This window comes from Bubalus bubalis, chromosome 3, assembly GCF_019923935.1.
Source record: "Bubalus bubalis isolate 160015118507 breed Murrah chromosome 3, NDDB_SH_1, whole genome shotgun sequence".
NCBI classification, from domain to species: domain Eukaryota; kingdom Metazoa; phylum Chordata; class Mammalia; order Artiodactyla; family Bovidae; genus Bubalus; species Bubalus bubalis.
Window position 1 is genome coordinate 14,805,381 of NC_059159.1, and position 19,596 is coordinate 14,824,976.

The 19,596-nt window shown below is 47.6% G+C and overlaps 1 protein-coding gene across 3 annotated transcripts in view; it reads left to right on the forward strand.

Moving 5' to 3' along the window:
• Positions 1–19,596, forward strand: part of LOC102404129 (intercellular adhesion molecule 2) — a 35,368-nt gene that overhangs the window by 1,192 nt on the left and 14,580 nt on the right. The window contains exons 1-7 of one of the 3 annotated variants that reach the window (XM_044938763.2): positions 1,043–1,702; positions 5,645–5,790; positions 13,358–13,462; positions 14,945–15,211; positions 16,481–16,801; positions 17,462–17,546; positions 17,854–18,076. In XM_044938763.2, coding sequence (XP_044794698.2) covers positions 1,539–1,702; positions 5,645–5,790; positions 13,358–13,462; positions 14,945–15,211; positions 16,481–16,801; positions 17,462–17,546; position 17,854 — 1,089 coding nt within the window. In that variant the 5' untranslated portion in view covers positions 1,043–1,538 and the 3' untranslated portion in view covers positions 17,855–18,076. Of the gene's footprint in view, positions 1–1,042; positions 1,703–5,644; positions 5,791–13,357; positions 13,463–14,944; positions 15,212–16,480; positions 16,802–17,461; positions 17,547–17,853; positions 18,881–19,596 lie in introns of those variants that run through there. The other 2 variants (XM_045164778.1, XM_025279833.3) reach the window with 2 other exon arrangements.

A 19,596-nucleotide genomic window follows, 5' to 3' on the forward strand; every position in this document is an offset into this window, starting at 1 on the left:
CAGCACCCCATCCTCCCACTTCCCACCCCTACCCCCGCCCAGCGGACACAGGGGGCATCCCTGAGAGCCATGGACGCTCCCTCTCTCTGAAGCACGGGTCCTTGGATGCAGCCAAGTCCAAGGGAGCAGGAGGAGCTGCAGGGCAGGAGGAGATGGGGATGACAGGATGAGATGTTTAGATGGCATCACTTGGCACCTGCTTGCTGCCGTCTGTCACTTGATGCGGCTCTCAGATTCCCCACGAAGCTGTTGAGCCCGGGCTGCGGTCATATCTGGGACTGGTCCAGGCCAGGGAGGGAGGTGGCTGGTAGCACGCTCACCCGCCTCTGAGAACAGGGAGAGGCCAACAGGTGGTCAGGCCAGGGCCATGGGCTTTTTTTCCCCCAAAGTTATTAGATGTATGTGCAGATATACCCAATTGTATTCCATCAGTGAACACACTTGTTTGTACTATCTTTCTGTATTAGGCCCATCTGTCCTGTGTGCTAGACACATGCCTTAGCTTCAGATTTGGTTCAGTCGCTCAGTCGTGTCCAACTCTGTGACCCCACAGACTGCAGCATGCCAGACTTCCCTGCCCATAATCAACTCCCGGAGCTTGCTCAAATTCATGTCCATTGAGTCGGTGATGCCACCCAACCATCTCATCCTCTGTCGTCCCCTTCTCCTCCTGCCCTCAATCTTTCCCAGCATCAGGGTCTTTTCCAGTGAGTCAGCCCTTCACATCAGGTGGTCAGAGTATTGGAGTTTCAGCTTCAGCATCAGCCCTTCCAATGAATATGCAGGACTGATTTCCTTTAGAATGGACTGGTTGGATCTCCTTGCAGTCCAAGGGACTCTCAAGAGTCTTCTCCAACACCACAGTACAAACGCATCAGTTCTTCAGTGCTCAGCTTTCTTTATAGTCCAACTCTCACATCCATACATGACCACTGGAAAAACCATAGCCTTGACTAGACAGACCTTTGTCAGCAAAGTAATGTCTCTGCTTTTTAATATGCTGTCTAGGTTGGTCATAGCTTTTCTTCCAAGGAGTAAGCATCTTTTAATTTCATGGCTGCAGTCACCATCTGCAGTGATTTTGGAGCCCAAGAAAATAAAGTCTGTCACTGTTCCATAGCTTCAGGAGATAATAACAAAAAAAAAAAATCACAGTTAACCCCGCCTGCTTGTCTGTCTCCCGGGGCCAGGCAGGCACTGGGCTGGGATATCTGTGCCCTGGTGGCTGGCTGGCCTCAGTTCTCTCCCATGGCAGACCAGTATTTCCTCAAGATTAAGAGCACTTAACAGGACTTGCCTGGTGATCCAGCAAACAAGACTCTACGCTCCCAACACAGGGGGCCCAGGTTTGATCCCTGGTCAGGGAATTAGATCCCACGTGCTGCAACAAAGCCCAAAGATACTGTATGCCACAACTCAGACCAGGTGCAGCCAAATAAATAAATATTAAAGAACACTTAACATCCTTTCTTCAGTGAGAAACAAACCAGACCCTTTGCCAAGGCAGAAAATCACATCATGACCCTGTGTCTGGGCCAATGAACTGTGAGCAGACGAACAGGGCTGGCGAGAACATGGGAGCCCCTGGGAGACCGTATGGAAAACACCAGGGGTTCCTGGGCGCCGTTTCCAGACGCAGGAAGGGCAGAGCCGGCAAGACAGCAGCTGAGTATTTAAACTTGGCCTCTGAGCGGGTTGGCAGGTAAGCCCAGTAAGTACCCTTCCCGCCCCCTCCTCCCTGAACCTCCAAATCCACCTTCCCTTCCCCAGTCCGGCTCAGTGACTTGGATGAAGCCGTAGAAATACAGGCTTGTGAGTCTGTCTGCCTCTGCCGTGCTAAGTCACTCCAGTCATGTCCAACTCTTTGCAACCCCAGGGACTGCAGCCCACTGGGCTCCTCTGTCCATGAGATTCTCTAGGCAAGAATACTGGAGTGGGTTGCCAGGCCCTTCTCCAGGGGATCTTCCTGACCCAGGGGTCAAACTCAGGTCTCCCACATTGCAAGAGGATTCTTTACCACCTGAGCCACCAGGGAAGTGTATCTGCAGGCATTGCAGAGCTGGAAAGAGTGACCAGTCACCAAGATGATTCATGACCCAGTCAAGATTCCAAAAGTTACCAGAAACTGGAATGCTGAGCCCAAACAAAGATGATGGCATTAATGACAGGGCCAGAGGTGGGGGGCAGGGCCGTGAGGGGCTGGAAACTCACTGACATTTGAAGACACAGGAGTTTGGCCTGGAGAGACATGGGAGGAGCTGGTGGGGGCAGAGATGTCTGTCACATGATGCGGAATAAGGGTCTAAGCTGGAAGCGGGGGTGCAGGGTCCCCAACGGCAGATCCCGGCTCTGGGAGGGAAAAGGACTGCTAACAGCTTGACCCGCCCAGCCGGGCCAGAGGAGGGCTGCAAGGGAGCGGGTGCGGTCTGCAGAGGAACCCAACAGAGGGGAAGGGCCTCACCCTGATCATACTAAGGGGAAGTCTCCTTTGGGTCAGAGTTTGGGCTCGGGTCCCTTCCAAATCAAGCCTGAGGGCCACCCCTCCCTGTGATGAGTTCCTAGAAAAAGGAGTGTGACAGAGGAAGCAGGGTGGGAGGCACCAGGAAGAAGGGTTCACGGGTTCACCGTGGGGCGGGGGTGGAGTGGCCGTTCATTCTGCAGGATTCCCCAGTGTCACCTCTTGCCATGGACTGAGAGGCAGCTGGTACAGATAAGAGAACCAAGAGCCACAGGACCGTTTCCCAAAGTTCACGCCTCAGAATATGAGTTCCAAGGGAGGTGAAACTCAGAAAAACAGGCTCAGCGTCCAGATATGTTCAGGAAATGCTGAATCAAATAAAGATTCCCCGTTCACTGCAATGCCATTCAGAGGCCTTTCATATACTCACAGGAGATTCTCCCAACGAGGATGTGCCCTTATCTCCCAACTATTGCCTTTCATTAACGGGAATAAAGAAGGAATGGTGTTTGCGGTGGTGGAGATGATGTTATCTTTTCAGCAGATTTTGTTTCCCTCTTCTGGAAACCCAGGAAGTCAGCAGTCCCATCCTCTCTTGAAGTTAGGTTAGGGCATGTCAGTGGCCCTTTTATCCACTGACAAATGAACTGAGGCGGTTCTCTGTTGTTGTGACACATTTCTGATTGTGGCTGGGTGGCATCCTTACAGCTACAAAGCTTGCACAGAAGTTGGAGAAAGGGCGGTCAGGGTCAAGCCCCAGAACTCGCCTGACAAGGTCCCACCGCTGCCCCTGGACCCAGACTCTGTGACTGTCACCTCTGACCCTGGACACATACTCTGATAGTTAAAACCCATAAACGGTAGTATCTAACTGACTTTTTAAAATTTTTCTAAAAATTTTAAGTATAGTTAATTTATATAGTATTGTGTTAGTTTCAGGTGTACAGTACATTGAATTTTATATATACACACACACACACAAAGAATCCACTGGCAATGCAGGAGACCTGAGTTCATGTCAATTCCTGGGTTGGAAGATCCCCTGGAGTAGGAAGTGGCACCCCACTCCAGTATTCTTGCCTGGAAAACCCCATGGACAGAGAAGCCTGGCAGGCTACGGTTCATTGGCTTGCAGAATCAGACATGACTGAAGCGACTTAGCATGCACACACGTGTCTCATAAAACCTAGCCATTAGCTTAAATCTAATTAACATTTATTGAACCTGCTCTTGGTGGTTCAAAGGGGAAGGCACAAGAAGCTTAGCAGAGAAGAGAAGGAAATAAACGGACCCAAAAAGCGATTTGCTCAAAAGTCACAAAATGGGTCGAGGAGGAGAGGGGGAGTGGAGGAGGGGAAAAGGTCAATGACACACGAGCCCTGATTTGTGTTTAAAACTAAAATCCCGTGGGCCCCTCAAAGCCTTGGATCCTGATGCCCCCACCCCAACATTTGACCAGCATTGTGAGAGGAAGGTTTCAAAAGAACTTCTACGAAGAAATCAAGGCACAAATGTACCAGGAGAGATCACTTCAAAGCCAGCAGGACTTCAGCAACTGTGGCCTCCACTGTCTTGGTCTCTTGCACGCATGCATGCATGCTCACTCGTGTCTGACTCTTTGCAACCCCAGGGACTGTAGCCTGCCAGGCTCCTCTGTCCATGGGGTTCTCCAGCCAAGAATACTGGACTGGATTGCCATTCCCTCCTCTGGGGGATCTTCCTACCCAGTGATCGAACCACAGCCTCCTGCATCTCCTGCATTGGCAGGTGGACTCTCTACCACTCAACCACCGGGAAAGCCCTGTCTTGGTCCCAGACACATACTCATTTGTGTCTTTCCTAAACCAGGACTTTCAGTGGCAGGCGCTGAGGGGCAGGCCTGTGAGAGCAAAACCTCTGCTTGTGGGTGAGCCCAGCTGGCTGCCTAGCACCAGCTCTGAAACTCTGCCTCTTGGTACAAAGCTACTCTGCCAGGGGAGGGTTTTTTTAATTGTTAGGTGAAGTGGCAGATGTGAAAAGATCTGAGAACATAATCATTCTTAGGTGTAAGTAGTTTTGGGTAGTAGGGCGTGTCAAATACAGGGAAGACCCTGTTCCCTGATGTTGACAAGCCTCCTGCAGGGGTTCAGTGGGTGGCTCATCCAGGATCTGTCTCATTCATCCAAGGCCCCAGGAGCGCAGAAAACACACATCAAAAGAAATAGCAGAGATGGAATTCCCTGGTGGTCCAATGGTTAATACTCAGCACTTCCATCGCCATGACCCGGGTTTAATTCCTGGCTGAGGAATTCATATTTTGCAAGCCCCAAGGCATGGCCAAAAAAAAAAAAAAAGAAAACATGGAACTACCATAGGCTACAGCAATTCCACTTCTGGGCATTTGCCTCAAACAGTTGAAAGCGGGAACTTGAAGACTTGTCTGCACCCCCATGACCACAGAAGTGTTATTCACAGGAACCACAGGAGGAATCATCCCAAGTGTCCACTGACCAACAAGTAGATAAACCTAATGGGGTGTATTCATCCAAGGGGATGCTATTCAGCCTTCAAAAGCAAGGAACTTCTAACAAATGTGCTATGGCATGAATGAGCCTTGAGGTCATCAAGCTAGGTGAAATAAACCAGTCGAAAAAGAACAAATGACGTCTGATTCCACTCACAGGAGGGCCCAGTCACAGGTCGTCAAACTCAGAAACCAAAAGGAGAACAGTGGTTGCCAAGGGCTGCGGGGAAAGCCAGTGTTTCAAGGAGAGGGGCGGTGTTCACTTTGGGATGAGGGTGAGGGATGGTGGTTCTAGAGAGGAATGGTGGTGGATGTTACACAAAATGTGAATGTGTTTAATGCCACAGAACCCTACACTAAAAATGGTTAGAACGGTCAGTTTTACAGAGTGTATATTTTGTTGTTGCTGTTGTTTAGTCACTGAGTCACGTCCAACTCTTTTACAAGCCAAGGGACTGTAGCTTGCCAGACTCCTCTGTCCATGGGATTTCCCGGGCAAGAATACTGGAGTAGGGTGCCATTTCCTTCTCCAGGGGATCTTCCTGACTCGGGGATTGGCACCCACATGGGCAGGTGGATTCTTCACCTATAAGCCACCTGGGAAGCCCCGGTATATATTTACCGGGGTTTAAAACAAGAGGTAATAAACAGAAAGTCACAGTCAGATATCATATTTGGGACAGAAAGCACGTGACTTCTGAGAGGGGAATTCAGTCAAAAACCAGGCAACACTTGTTGAACCAGCAGCAGCCCAGGGAACAACGGCTGCTGGAAGTGGACCCCGGCCACCCTCTTTCCCCATCACGGCAGCACCTGTTAGCTGATACAGGTAAGGTGATGCTCCCTGCTTCCCTCTTGGCAGAGTGGGAAGGGCTTGGGATAGACTGTCAATCAACACTTGAGTTCTTGTTCTTGCCCTTCCCCAGGCCTCACCCACCCCTTCCAGGCCCCCCATGAACACAGGGGCTGATATGCAGCAGAATTTCCTTCAACTGGTCAGTCGTTGCATGAGGAGCTCAGCCAGCCATCTCTCTGAGTCCAACAGCCTATTGCTTTGTGGTTATTTCCTGTTTTTGTCCTTTCTCTTCCTCCCCTGCTCTGTCAACCACACAACTGACTTAGAAGCCTGGGGCTGCCTTCCCGCCATGGCCCACGTAGGTCCAGGTCATCTGGACTGAGCTCAGAGCTGATGTTTAGGAGACAAGAATAGTCCCCAGCCTCTTGGGGTCACACCCAAGGTTCCTGATGAATCCCATTCAATGAAGTCTTACCTGGTTAGAAGGGACTTTCCTATCCTGTGGCTCACAGTCTCAAGGAACCTCTTCTTTCTAGATATGTAGGAATTTCTCTTTTCCCTTTGTATTCTTTTTGTAAAATTTAATATGTGACACATAATGAACACTTATATGTAACATACATGTGCATTGTACAGTAAGATAATATAACGATCAGCCCTGAACCCAACACTCAACCCAAGGATGAACTACCACTAAATTTTCCATCTACCTACTGTGCTACTCACCTCCCACCCAGACATAAATAACCACCCTTCCGAAGTCTATTTCTATTGTTCTCTTGATTCTTTTAATTTAGTGCTTCATCACATCCATTTATTTTCATTTTATGAAATAGTTATATAACATATTTTGTGTGCCAGCTACTGTTTCAAATACTTTTAAATATTGTCATTTAATTAGTTTAATCCACACACCATTCCCATAAGGAATGTGCTATGGTTAATCCCATTTTACAGAAGAGAAAACTGAGGCACACAGAGATTAAAGTGACTTACTCAGGGTCACACAGAAACCAGGTCTTCTGGTTCTTAGTACAAAAATTTGTCTAGGGCATGTATCTAAGGGTGGAATTGTGGGTTATAGGATATAACACTATTTAGCATTAGAAGATAATGCCTGATTATTTCTCAGAGAACCAAAATACACTCTCACCAGCAATATACGAGTTCCTATTGACCCACAGCCTCTCCAACAATTGGTCTTCTCGACTTTTTTAACTTCTGGTAGGCTGCAGTCCATGGGGTCGCTAGGAGTCGGACACGGCTCAGCGACATCACTTTCACTTTTCACTTTTATGCACTGGAGAAGGAAGTGGCAACCCACTCCAGTGTTCTTGCCTGGAGAATCCCAGGGACGGGGGAGCCTGGTGGGCTGCCGTCTATGGGGTCGCACAGAGTCGGACGTGACTGAAGCGACTTAGCAGCAGCAGCAGCAATCTAGTAGATATGAAGTGGTTCCTCATTGTGGTTTTAATTTCCCTGGCTCTTATTGAGTTAAAGCATCTTTTCATTAGTTGAGACATTTTGTTTTCTTTGAAATGTTCATCATGTCTTTAATATATTCAAAATTATCAGTTATTTATTCCAGCATTAGTGATCTTGAGGTCTTGCTTTGGAAATCTTTCCTTGCCCCAAGGACATAAAAATACTGTCCTATATTTTCTCATGGGCTTCCCCAGTAGCTCAGCAGTAAAGAATCTGCCTGCAATGCAAGAGCCGCTGCAGAGGCCGAGGGTTTGACCCCTGGATCAGAAAAGTCTCCTGAAGTAGGAAATGGCAACCCACTCCAGTATTCTTGCCTGGGAAATCCCATGGACAGAGGAGCCTGGTGGTCTACAGTCCACAGGGTCACAGAGTTGGACACGACTTAGCAACTAAACACATTTTCTTATAAAAGTTTTTCAAGTGTTCTTTTACACATGAATCTTTAAACTAGATAGAATTGATCTCTTCATTCCACGTGAGGTAGGGATATGTTTCCCATCTTTTTCCTCCGCATAGTTAGCCACTTGATCCAGCTTCATTCACCTATATCCCTTCTTCCCCTCAGTGATCTCCAGGGCTGGTTTCATCAGATGTGTGAGTTTCATGCAAATCTATTTCTAGGCACTTTATGCTGTTCCACTGGTTAATCCGTCTATATCTATACTAATATCATATTTTATAGTAAGTCTTAAAACTAGCAGCAAATTCCCTCATTTTATTTTTCTCTAGGAGTGTCTTGGTCCTTTTGTTCTTTCCATAATAACTTTCAGAATCATCTTTTGTGTACCGTGATACCCTTATTAGGATCCATTGGAATGTCATTAAATCTATGGGAAGAGGATTGTCCTCATTATAGTATTGAACCTCTTAGTCATGAACATGGGCTGGTTCTACATTTATTTAAATTGTACTTAATGTTTTTCAATAGTGTTTTATAACTTTCTTACTATAGGTCTTATGTACATTTTGCTATCTTTTTGCTTCTGTGTATATATATGTAATTTCTATCTTTTTGCTACTCTACATAGTGTGCTTTTTAAATTACTTTTTTCCCCTGGAAACTCCATGCAGCATGCAGAACTTCCCTGACCAAGGATCAAACCTGTGGCCCCTGCAGTAGAAGTGCAGAGTCTTAACCACTGGACCATCAGGAAAGTCCTAAATTACAGTTTTGTATATTACTGTTATACACAAAAGCAATTTCTTTTTGGATGTTGGTTTTTGGATATTTCTTTTTGGATATTGGATTTTCTTGTGAAAATCTCTTATTTTGAATCATTTGTCCGATCAATCATTCATTTGGATTTTCTACTTAGGCAACCACATAATATGAAAATACTGATGGTTTTACTCTTTTCCCACGCCTAGGCCTTTAATTTCTTTTTCTTGTCTTACTGTATTGTCTAGGACCTGTGGGAAAATGTTACATAGAAGCAGAGATAGTTGTCATCCTTGTCTGGTTCTGGATTTTAAAGGAAATGTCCTAAAATTTCCTCATCAAAGAAAATAATACATATGTAAAATAAATAATAGTACCTATGAAAACTTTCTCTGATTTTCCTTTATCACATTAAGGACATTTCCATCTAGCTTGCTGAGAGCTTTTGTCATGAAAGAATGTTGAATGTCATCATTTTTTTTTCCCTAGATCTATTAAGATGATCATATGTTTTTTTCTTCTTAAAACTATAATGTAAGTTTTTAGTCTGGGCTCCTTCAAAAGTAGAGCTTGCAACAAGGACTTCAGTTCAGGTAGATTATTTAATTATTGAAGCCAGGAAGCAGGAAATAAGGAACAGGAAGACTGGGGCAGGGAAGGAGTGAAAGCCAATAGAAGATGCATAACTGATGCTGCAGGCGTAAGCAAAGGAAGTTCAAGTCTGTCGGGACCTCTGATAGGTCTACAGGATGCTGGCCAGAATCGCCTATCCAAAGGAACGAGGCTGGAGCTGTATTTGCCAGTTCTTGGCCTCTTGTTGGTTGAGGGTTTCATGTTTAGGAAACTTGATGCTCCTAGGCTTCACTAGCAGGTAGCTAAGTGACTCCTAAAGCATTGAAGAAGCCTGAGAAAAAAAAGCAAAAAGAAGCATGGTATAAACCTGAGGTGGGACCCTGGAGCATAAGATGAGTCTAAGGTTGCAGGAAATTATCCATTGCAAATGCAGCTGATTTTAGAGAAGGGCATAAGCAATGTGACATAGAGCACCAAAGTTTACTATTACCAACAATAATAAATGACATTCATAGCTTTCTCTTCTATTGTTCGACCAACTTTTCATAGCTAAGCCTAACTTGGATATGATGTCTAATATTTTTAATACATTGCTAGGTTTGTATTTTTCTTATTTTTCATTTATATTCATGAGTGAATATAAAATATAAATATAAAAATATGTATAATATAAATATAATATATAAAGTATATTATAATATAAATTAACATATAATGTAAAATATAAAATTATAATTTTATAATTTAATTTTAATTTTTCTGTTTCATCCTAATTTGTCTCATTTTGGTATTTAGGTTAAACTGGCCTCATAGACGGAGAAGGCAATGGCACCCCACTCCAGTACTCTTGCCTGGAAAATCCCATGGACAGAGGAGCCTGGTAGGCTGCAGTCCATGGGGTCGCTAAGAGTCGGACACGACTGAGTGACTTCACTTTCACTTTTCACTTTCATGTATTGGAGAAGGAAATGGCACCCCACTCCAGTGTTCTTGCCTGGAGAATCCCAGGGACGGGGGAGCCTGGTGAGCTGCCGTCTATGGGGTCACACAGAGTCGGACACGACTGAAGCGACTTAGCAGCCCAGCAGCAGCAGCAGGCCTCATAGAAAGAGAGCATGTTCCTGCTATTTCCATTCTCAGAAAGAGCTTTTGTAAAGTTAGAATTATCCCTATTTAAACCTCTGTAACACTGTCTAGATTTGATGTTTTCTTTGTGGGAAGATTTCAAATTACGGATGTAATTTTTTTAATAGTTGTAGAACTATCCAGGCTTTTTATTTCTTCTTCAATTAAGTTAGGTAAGTTCTACTTTTTCTAAGATTTGATCTACTTGGTTTCATATTTCTTGGCATAAATGATTTATAATCTTTTAATTTTTAACTTTATTGAAGTGTAATTGATTTACAACATTGTATTAATTAAATGTTCGATTATGGTAAAATACACATAACATAAATTTCACCACTTAACCATTTTTGAACGTATATTTGGTTGTCTTACATTCACATTGTTTCACAGTGGATCTTGAAACATTTTTAGCTTGTGAAACTGAAACTCTATACCCATTAAACAAACAGCTCACCATTCCCTCCTGCCCCCAGATCCTGGCATCCACTGCTCTACTTTCTGTTTCTATGAATCTGTATACTCTTCTTTGTGAATTACTAGATATATTATTTTAAATTTTTAGATTGGCCTATAATGTACAATATTATGTAAGCTTCAGATGTTCTACACAGTGGTTTGTTATTTGCATACATTTTGAAATTATTGCCACAGTAAGTCTAGTATCCACCTCTCTCCATACAGAGTTATCAAAATATTATTTAACCATATTCCTTATGCTGTATTACATACCTGTGGTTTATTTTATAACTGGTGCTTTGTACCTCTTAATCCCATTCATCTATTTTGGAGCCCCTTAGTCTCCAGCAACCACCCATTCATTCTCTGCATTTAGGAGCCTGGTTTTGGTTTTGTTTGTTTTGTTTTCCAGATTCCACATATACGTGAGGTCATATTTGGTAATTCTCTTTGTCTGATTCATTGTTATTCATTAGTATAACGCCCTCTAGGTCCATCTGAGTTGTTGAAAATGGCAAGATTTCATTCTTTATGGCTGAATAATATTCTGTTGTGTAGATATACAACCACATCTTTATCTATGCATCCATTGATGAACACTTAATTTGCTTCCACATGTTGGCTATTGGAAATGAGGCCATAGTGAACATTTGTGTGCATATATGTCTTCGAATTAGTGCTTTTGTTTTCTTCAGAAGAATACCCAGAAGTAAAATTGCTAGATCATACGGCAGTTCTATTTTTAATTTTTGAGGCAACTCCATACTTTTTTCCACAGCAGTTGTACCAATTTACAATCCCATCAACAGTACAAAAGTGTTCCCTTTTCTCCACACCCTTGCCAATGCTTTTTATTTGTTCTCTTTTTTGATGATAACCATTCTGACAGTGGTGGGTGATATCTCAATGTGGTTTTGATTTGCCATTTCCCTGATGATTAATGATGTTGATCATCTTTTCACATTTGCTTCATTATTCATAACAGAGAGATGTTGTATTAAAATTTCTTGCTATGATGATGGTTTTAGCTCTTTGTTGTTCCTTCAAACTAAGCGCTTACAAGTTTAGAACTCTTATAATTTCCAGATGAACTGATCCTTTAATCTAGGTACTCCCTCTATCCCTAATAAATATTTTTCTCTTAAAATTCCCTTTTGCTTGATACGAACAGACCTTTCCTGGTTTTATTTTGGTTAGCTTTGCTGGTGTATCTTTTCCCATTCTTCGACTTTGAACCATTCCACACTCTTATTCATTAGATGTGCCTCATAAAAAATGTAGATCCAAGTTTTATGTTTAAATATTTTAAAAATGTAAACTGAGATGAGAATTTAGGAATGATTGAGCAAATGACTCCCTATAAACCCGACTAAAAACTGAGTTTAAAAGCCTGCATTTTCTGCAATGCACATATGGAATGTTAATTCCTAGGGGATCAAAGACTAGGGCTCCAAGTTTCACCCTCTGTGTGGAAGCGAAGAGTCTTAACAACTGGACACCAGGGAAACCCTAAAAGGAAAATCCTAAAAGCCTGCATTTCAACAACATCCATAGTTGACAAGCATCCTGACCCGGAAGGCTGCCCTCCAAGGCGGTGTGTTTGAGCTATTTTTCTGTTGTTGTTCAGTTTCTAAGTTGTGACGACTCTTTTCAAACCCATGGACTGTAACATACCAGGCTCCTCTGTCCTCCACTATCTCCATTTAAAAAAAAAAAAAAAAAAAAAAAAAAAAACAGTTTTAGGTTTACAGCAAAACTTAGGGGAAGTAGAAACTTGCCACATACCTCCTGTCCCCACACATGCACAGCCTCTCCTGTTACCAACATCCCCCAGCAGAGTGGTCCATTTCTCATGACTGATGAACCTGCATTGACACGTCATTATCACCCAAAGACCATGGTTGACATCACGATTCAGTCTTGGTGTGTACATTCTGTGGGTTTGGGCACCTGTGTGCTGACACATATGTACCATTGTAGTAGCAAACAGAGCAGCTTCCCCGTCCTAAAGTCCTCTCTGCTCTTTCAGTCCATGTCTCCCTCCCTTTAATCCCTGGCAACCATCAATTCTCCAACCAACCACTCCTCATTCCTAAATTCTCACCTCAGTTCCATCACCTAATATCTTTGTGATTTAATTCACCTGAGCCCTGAACTTCCTCAGATGCACAATCAAAATTGGTAGATTTGGTGTGATAATGAGACAATGTATTAAAACCTAAACTTAGTCCCTAACAAAGAGTAGGCATCAGGAAATGCTGGTTTTCTTTTCCTTCGTCCTTGTCTTGGTAACATGAAATCACATTTAGCTAAGAAAAGAGACAGGCAAGTGCCTGGGGACCCTGTGCTTCACCAGAAATCTAAGGGGGAGGGGGCCAGAGGAAGGAGGAGAATGTCCAGCTTTCGCCTCCCAAACCCTCTTTCCAACTGGGAAACTCCCTCCTAGGTTGACCCCAATAATGAATCCTGTGGGATTCGGGGCTCCCCAGATTCGGGACTTGTAGCGGTGACTGTCCTGCGTCCACACACATCACACACACATGAGCCCCAGGTGCTCGCCCCACCGCCGATGGCAGCGTGCTAGGAGGACTAGGCTATGTCCCACCTATCAGCTGCTTCCTGGCTTCCTCTGCCCAGTTTCTTATAGACCTGTGGCCCTGGGAGCTGGCCTTCCATGTGGCTTCCCCAAGACCACTCATATAATGAGAGGAAATACAGTACAGCTTATAGAAAGCCTGGAGTTCCAGACTGCCGCTACAGGTCACCCCTTCCTGACCAGTGCCCTTCACGTCTCTCCAGGCAGTCCTCAGCTGTTCCCTGCAAACCTGTGGACGCCACCCGAGATGTCCCCTTTTGGTGGCTGGGGAATGCTCGCAGCCTTTCTCGCCCTGCTCTGCTGCCGAGGTGAGCCTGGGGGTCCAGACTGGGTGCGTGCCAGCCAGCGGGTATGTCACCTGTACCCCTGGTATCATGCGGAGAAGGGGGTCCTGGTCCTGAAGTTGCTAGGGCTTTGAGCACAGCGGCCACCCGCCACGGGTGTGGGCTGCTGTGTGAGCCTGGCTTCCCCATGACCCCATGACCCCAGAGAAGCAGGTTGGGGTCCTGGCCTTCACACACTGGGTTGAATGGGCCCCATAACTTCAGGATGTGTGGATGTGGCAGGTCGTGGAGACTGATGAGAAAATGAAGGAAGACTGAGGCTCAAGAGAAGGTGAGGGCACGTCCCAGCTGGTCTTCAGAGGTGGCCCAGTGGACAGCAGAGGTCAGTGGAGGGCACTGTCTTCTGCTGACCGTCAAAGTGCAAACGAAGCCCCTTCCGGGGAGTCCAGGGGATGGTGAAGGAGAATGCCTCCATGTGCTCAGTGCTGTGTTTTGGAAAACCTGCCAGGTGTTTTCATGGCAACCATGCAGGAAAGGGATTACTAACCCATTTGACAGATGGACAAACTGAGGCTCAGAAAGAGCAATCACTTTGCCCAAGGCCACAGAGCTGGCAAACTTGGGATTCAAATGCAGCTCTCTCTCTCTCTCCCTGCGGAGCCTCCCTCTTGCCCCAGCTGAGGGCTAGGTGGGGCGTGCGTGTGTGGCGGGAAAACAGGGCACAGCACAGGCCTAGCTGGCCGAGATCAGTTCAGATTCCTCACCTTCTTCCTTGCTGGGCTCTGACCCACCTGGTCTCCTCTCTGCCCAGGGTCTTAGTGCTGGTGGTTTTCTGCCCTCAGCAGACACCTGCCAGCCAAGTCCCCCCATCTCCTTCATCCTTAGCTCAAATGTCACCGTTTCCATGAAACCTGTGCTGAGCACAGTATTAACATGGCAGCTGCACCCCACTCCCTATTTCCTTTCCCAGGTACTTCCCACCAACTGAAAACAGGTTAGTTTCCTTGTCTGTTACTCTGTGTCCCTTGCGGCAGTGTGAGCTCCACAAGGGGAAGCCTTGGTCTTCTTCCGTCTCTGATGGCTCCCCAGAGCCTAGAATGGTGCCTGCCACACAGCCGGTGTTCTACAAGGATTTGCAGAAGACAGTGAAGGAGTGCAGGAGGAGCTGAACTCATGCACATGGGGCCTGAGGGGACACCATCCACCTCCAGGTCAGGGAGGCCTTCAGAGGAGGGGTGATTTGGGCTGGGGGGCGAGTTCAAATGTAATCTCCATGGGGATAGAAGATGTGCATGAGGAAGACTCACCTGGAGGGGACAAGCTGGAAGAGCAGTCAGGGGCAGGGAGACAGCTAGAGGGCAGCCCCCTTGGTCTAGATCACAGGCAATAATGTCTGCACAAGGAGAGAGGAGCAGAAGGGACCCCTTGATCAGAGTGCCCACCATGGGCAGCTCCTCCAGGCAGGGCAGCAGGGCTGTCTGCTGAGCAGAGTTTTCTGGTTTCCAGGTTCTGGTGAGGAGCAGTTCGAGGTATCCATGGAGCCAAAGCACCTGTTGGTGGGGTCTGGAGAGTTTCAGGTGATTAATCTTACTGCCAGTTGTATGGACCCCAAGAAACTTGTTCTGGAGACAGCCCTACACAAGACTTTCCTGGAGGGCCAGGCTCAGTGGAAGTTGTTCAAGGTCATCAACATCTCCGAGAACATGGAGCGCATGTGCAGTTTCATCTGCGACGGCAAGGAGGAGATGAAAGTTTTCAACATCACCGTGTTCTGTGAGTGTCGCCCACGGGGCCCTGCTCCCCAGGACCGGAGCCTGTGTCTGCAAACCCACAACGAGCTGCTCTGTAACTGCTCCTGGGCACTCTCCTATGGCCTGCACCTCCCTGGGCTCCTGGATCCAGGCCACAGGCTCAGAATCTGCTCACACCCTCCCCTGGCCTCCTTGAACCCTACCAGCAACCAGGATTTTGAGATTTGCTCAGAGGCAGACAATCCAAGCAAGGTTTAGACAAATCTAAAAGTCATTTCCACAGTTTCCTCCCACTGGGGAGCACCCCCATCACCAGAATACCCTGCATCCCATGACAAGCAGCAGGGACCCCATCAGGAGGCCTGGCACAACCATCACTAACCCATTCACCTCCTGGAGAGAAGGTTGTGGTCTTATCTTCCCCTGAGGGCCCTTTCCAAATGTGTGACCATCACACACACACACACACCTGCCCATGGGCCACAGAGACCCTGGAGAGACCAGGGTTCTCCTGGAAGCTCGGCACCCAGGGTATCGCTCAGAACTGTCATCAGTGGACAAATGAGGAGAAAGATGTCCTAAATCTACCACATTATCCTGGGGTAATGGGGGCTAGGTATTCTAGTTCAAAAATGAACCCAGGGAGATGTCCTGGTGGTCCAGTGGCTAAGACTATGCACTCCCAAGACAGGGGACCCAGGTTTCATCCCTGGTCAGGGAACTAGATCCCACATACCACAGCTAAGACCTGGAACAACAAGAGAAATAAATCTTGGGTTTAAAAAAAAAAAAAAAAAAAACAGGAACTCAGGGAACCATGGAGTTTAATATCTAAGGGAGAGCAATGTTTTAACCCTGATCCTGAAAACCAAGGCAGCTCTGACTCTTGCCCCCACCTCTGAAGACCCTCACAATTCATGGCCCCATTCCAGTGAGTACTCCCTTCTAAGTCTCTCTCAACAAAACTACCCAACTGTTTCATTTTTGAAATTTCTATTGAATTTATGGAGAGGAAAGAGACACAGCCAAAACTTTTATCTTTCTAGTTGACTGAACTGATTCTGAACCTCTTCTTTGGAGACACCAGGGCACCTCCATTCTTGTCCATTGCAGAAGTCATCAGGTCCCTGAAACTACCACCCAGGACATCGTTCACCCTGAACTGCTTCCTCCGTCCAGCCCCAGCCCACTTCCTGAGAACACCGTGGTCACAGGGGATGGGCTGGGCTGGGTGGGGCCTGCCCGAGCTGCACCCCCATCCTGAGCAGACCTCCCTTCCGCTTTCCTGCAGACCCTCCAAAGCAAGTGCTGCTGACGCTGTCGCACACCTCAGTGGCCGTAGGGACACTGTTCACCATCGAGTGCCTGGTCCCCACCGTGGCACCCCTCGAAGGCCTCACTGTCACCCTGCTCCGTGGTACTGAGGTCTTGTACAATCACACCTTTGTGGGGACAGCACCCTTCTCCCAAGATGCCGTGGTCACCCACAACACCACAGCTCACAGGGAAGACGGCCACCATAACTTCTCGTGCGAGGCCCAGATGGACCTGCGCTCTCGTGGCGGTGGCCTTGTCCACAGAGTCTCAGATCCTCAGAGGCTTGAAGTTAAAGGTGAGGGGGAGCCCACAGATCAGGAGGGGGGACATTCGCTTTCAGCCCTTCAGGGGAAGAGAACGCCTTCGCCCCCCTCTCTGCCAGCTCAGGGGAGGCACTTGGAGAAATGGCACTTGATCCCTGGGGTTACCCGGAGCTCCTGGCGAGTTCCTAGCTTGGACGCTGACTAGTTGCTTGGTCATGAGTGAGCTGGCTGACCTTAACCAAGTCAAGCTCATCTCTCTGGCCTTGACCCCTCTCTGCAATGATAAATTTGACCTGTCTGACCCCTAAGGTCCCCTGGAGTCCTGCTTCTCTGGCCCTAGATGGCCAGGATCTTCTTTGTCTTCAGAGAGTTTGGCCGAAACTCTCTCATCTCTGCCCAGGGAGGGGCTTGGCCTGGACCACGCCACAGCGCAGACCATGAGTTCTGGCAGCGCATGGAAAGGGGACCATCTGAGTCCATGTGCCCTATGGTGTCACAGAGGCCGGCTGGTGGCCTGGACCCTGTCCTCCTTCCCTCCAGTGATAACACCATTTGCCACTCATCCCTGCAATGCGGAGTGACAGCAGGCTGCCCAGGGGTGGGTGGGTGGGTGACGGGTAGACAGCGGCCCCTCTGGAGCCTGGCACCTGGGACCAGAGGACTTCTGTGACCTCTCCCCCTTCTCTCCCCAGAGCCCGTGCCCAACAACCAGATGGTGATCATGGCGATCGTGATAGTGCCGCTGCTCTTGTTTGTGGCATTCGTCCTCCTGCACTGGTACAAACAACAGAGAAGTAACACCTGAGTGCAAGCCACTTAGAAGAGGCAGAGACGGAGCCACCGGGCACAGCCCCTATGAGCGGAGTGGCCACTGTCATGCCAGCCTTGGAACTCAGTGTGGGTCCTTAGGATGCAGTCCAGGCCTGGCTGAGGGACCATGTGATGCAGCCTGAATACAAACACCTGGACTTAACCCCATGCCTTCGTGTCACCTCCTGGTAATGGCCAGCAGGGGGAGCCACCAGGCCTGGCTGAACTTCTGTCTCCAAATGTCTCCTCAGCCTCCCTCCACCCTCTCTTTCAGAGGCCTTCCTGAGCCCCAGCAAACCCAGGCCCTGGTGTGCCCCCAGGCCGACCCACCCGGGGAACCAGCCACCCATCCTATGGGACCCTGAGTGACTCCCTCCTGAGGGAGGGTGGGGAGACCCACCCTGGCCCAGAGGGGCAGAGAGACACTCTGTTCCCACGTGGCCCTCCAGGACATGGCTCTGACTTCTGTCTTCTGCCAACAGAGCCAGCATCCAGGGGTGAGTGTGGGGGCCCCAATGGCTTGGCTCCGGGATCCTCCCGCCAGGCCTCCCCTGCCACTCAGGGCCTTCTGAGAGCCATGGAAACAAAAGCAATCCTTGCCTCTTACCTCCAGTTCTGTTATTGGGCCAAATGGAGATCCTGCAGCCCTGGTCATCCAGAGGGAGGGGAAGGGGAGGAGGTCGATGGAGGGCTCCATCTCCCAGGCCTCTGCGAGCTGGGGCAGCGATCAGCGGGACAGGGTTGGCCTTTCACGTGGCTTCCGGGGCCTGGACGGGGCTCTAAGGGACCCTCACCCGGATCAGAGAACAGGTTGGTTGAAGGTCTCCGTGTGGTGGAGATGGGACTCATCCACTCTGGGGAGATGGCCTGGTTGGGGATGCGGGGTAAGAACGGTTGCCAGGTGTAGAAAGGGGTTGGCAGGCATGAGAGGGACACGGGGGCTCCAGGGCTGTTTGCAGCTCCGTGATGAAGCTGGTGTGGGCTCCAGGGTTGATGTCTGTTCTCATATCATGAGGCTCTCAGCATCATAGTAGTGAGAGAGTCAATTCCTAGGCAGGTCGGTAAGAAGTCTGGGCTCCCCAAGGAGGAGGTGATAGGGGTCTGGAAATCTCAAGGAGGAGGGAAGAACAAACATCGTTTTTTCTCTCCATTCCTTAGCCTTAGTCACATGGTATGGGTGGTTTAGTCACTAAGTCGTGTCCGACTCTTGTGACCCCATGGACTGTAGTCCGCCAGGCTCCTCTGTCCCTGACAGTCTCCAGGCAAGGAGCAAGAATACTGGAATGGGTTGCCATTTCTTTCTCCTGGGGATCTTCCTGACCCAGGAATTGAACCCAGGTCTCCTGTATTGCAGGCAGATTCTTTCACAACTGAGCTATAAGGGAAGTCCTTAGGCACATAAAAGGCTTTTTTCTTTAAGCCTTGGAATTGATAATTACAACAAACAACTTTGTTTAAACTCTGTACTGAGGGTTATATAACAACAATGTATCCTGCTTGAGGGCAGTTTTCCCTTCCTGAAAACCTTGGGCCAATCCTGTTATCTTAAAATGTAAATTATGGGAGGGGGTCTAGCAAGATCTTTACAACCTAAACAGTCTTTTGATTTATTGTAATTACTAATTTAATAAGTATATAACTCAGTGGGTCTAGCAAGATCTTTACAACCTAAAGACAATATTTTGATTTATTGTAATTACTAATTTAAAAAGTATATAACTCCCTTGCTAACACTAGGGAGGGGGGCACTCCCCCTTCCCTTCTGATGTCTATGTCAGAAGCTTTCTCTGTGCTTTTCATACTTTAATAAAACTCTGCTACACAAAAGCACTTGAGAGATCACGCCTGGTCTCTGGTCCCTAAGCTAAATTTTCTTCTTAGGAGATCACGAGTCTGAGACCTTTCACTGGAAGCTATCAGTAGTCTGGGGGGAGAAGCACCCTCACCGTGACTACCCCCTGCCTCAGTGGACCCCAAGGAAGAAAAGTTAAGGAGACAGAACCCTTGTCTGTGGTGA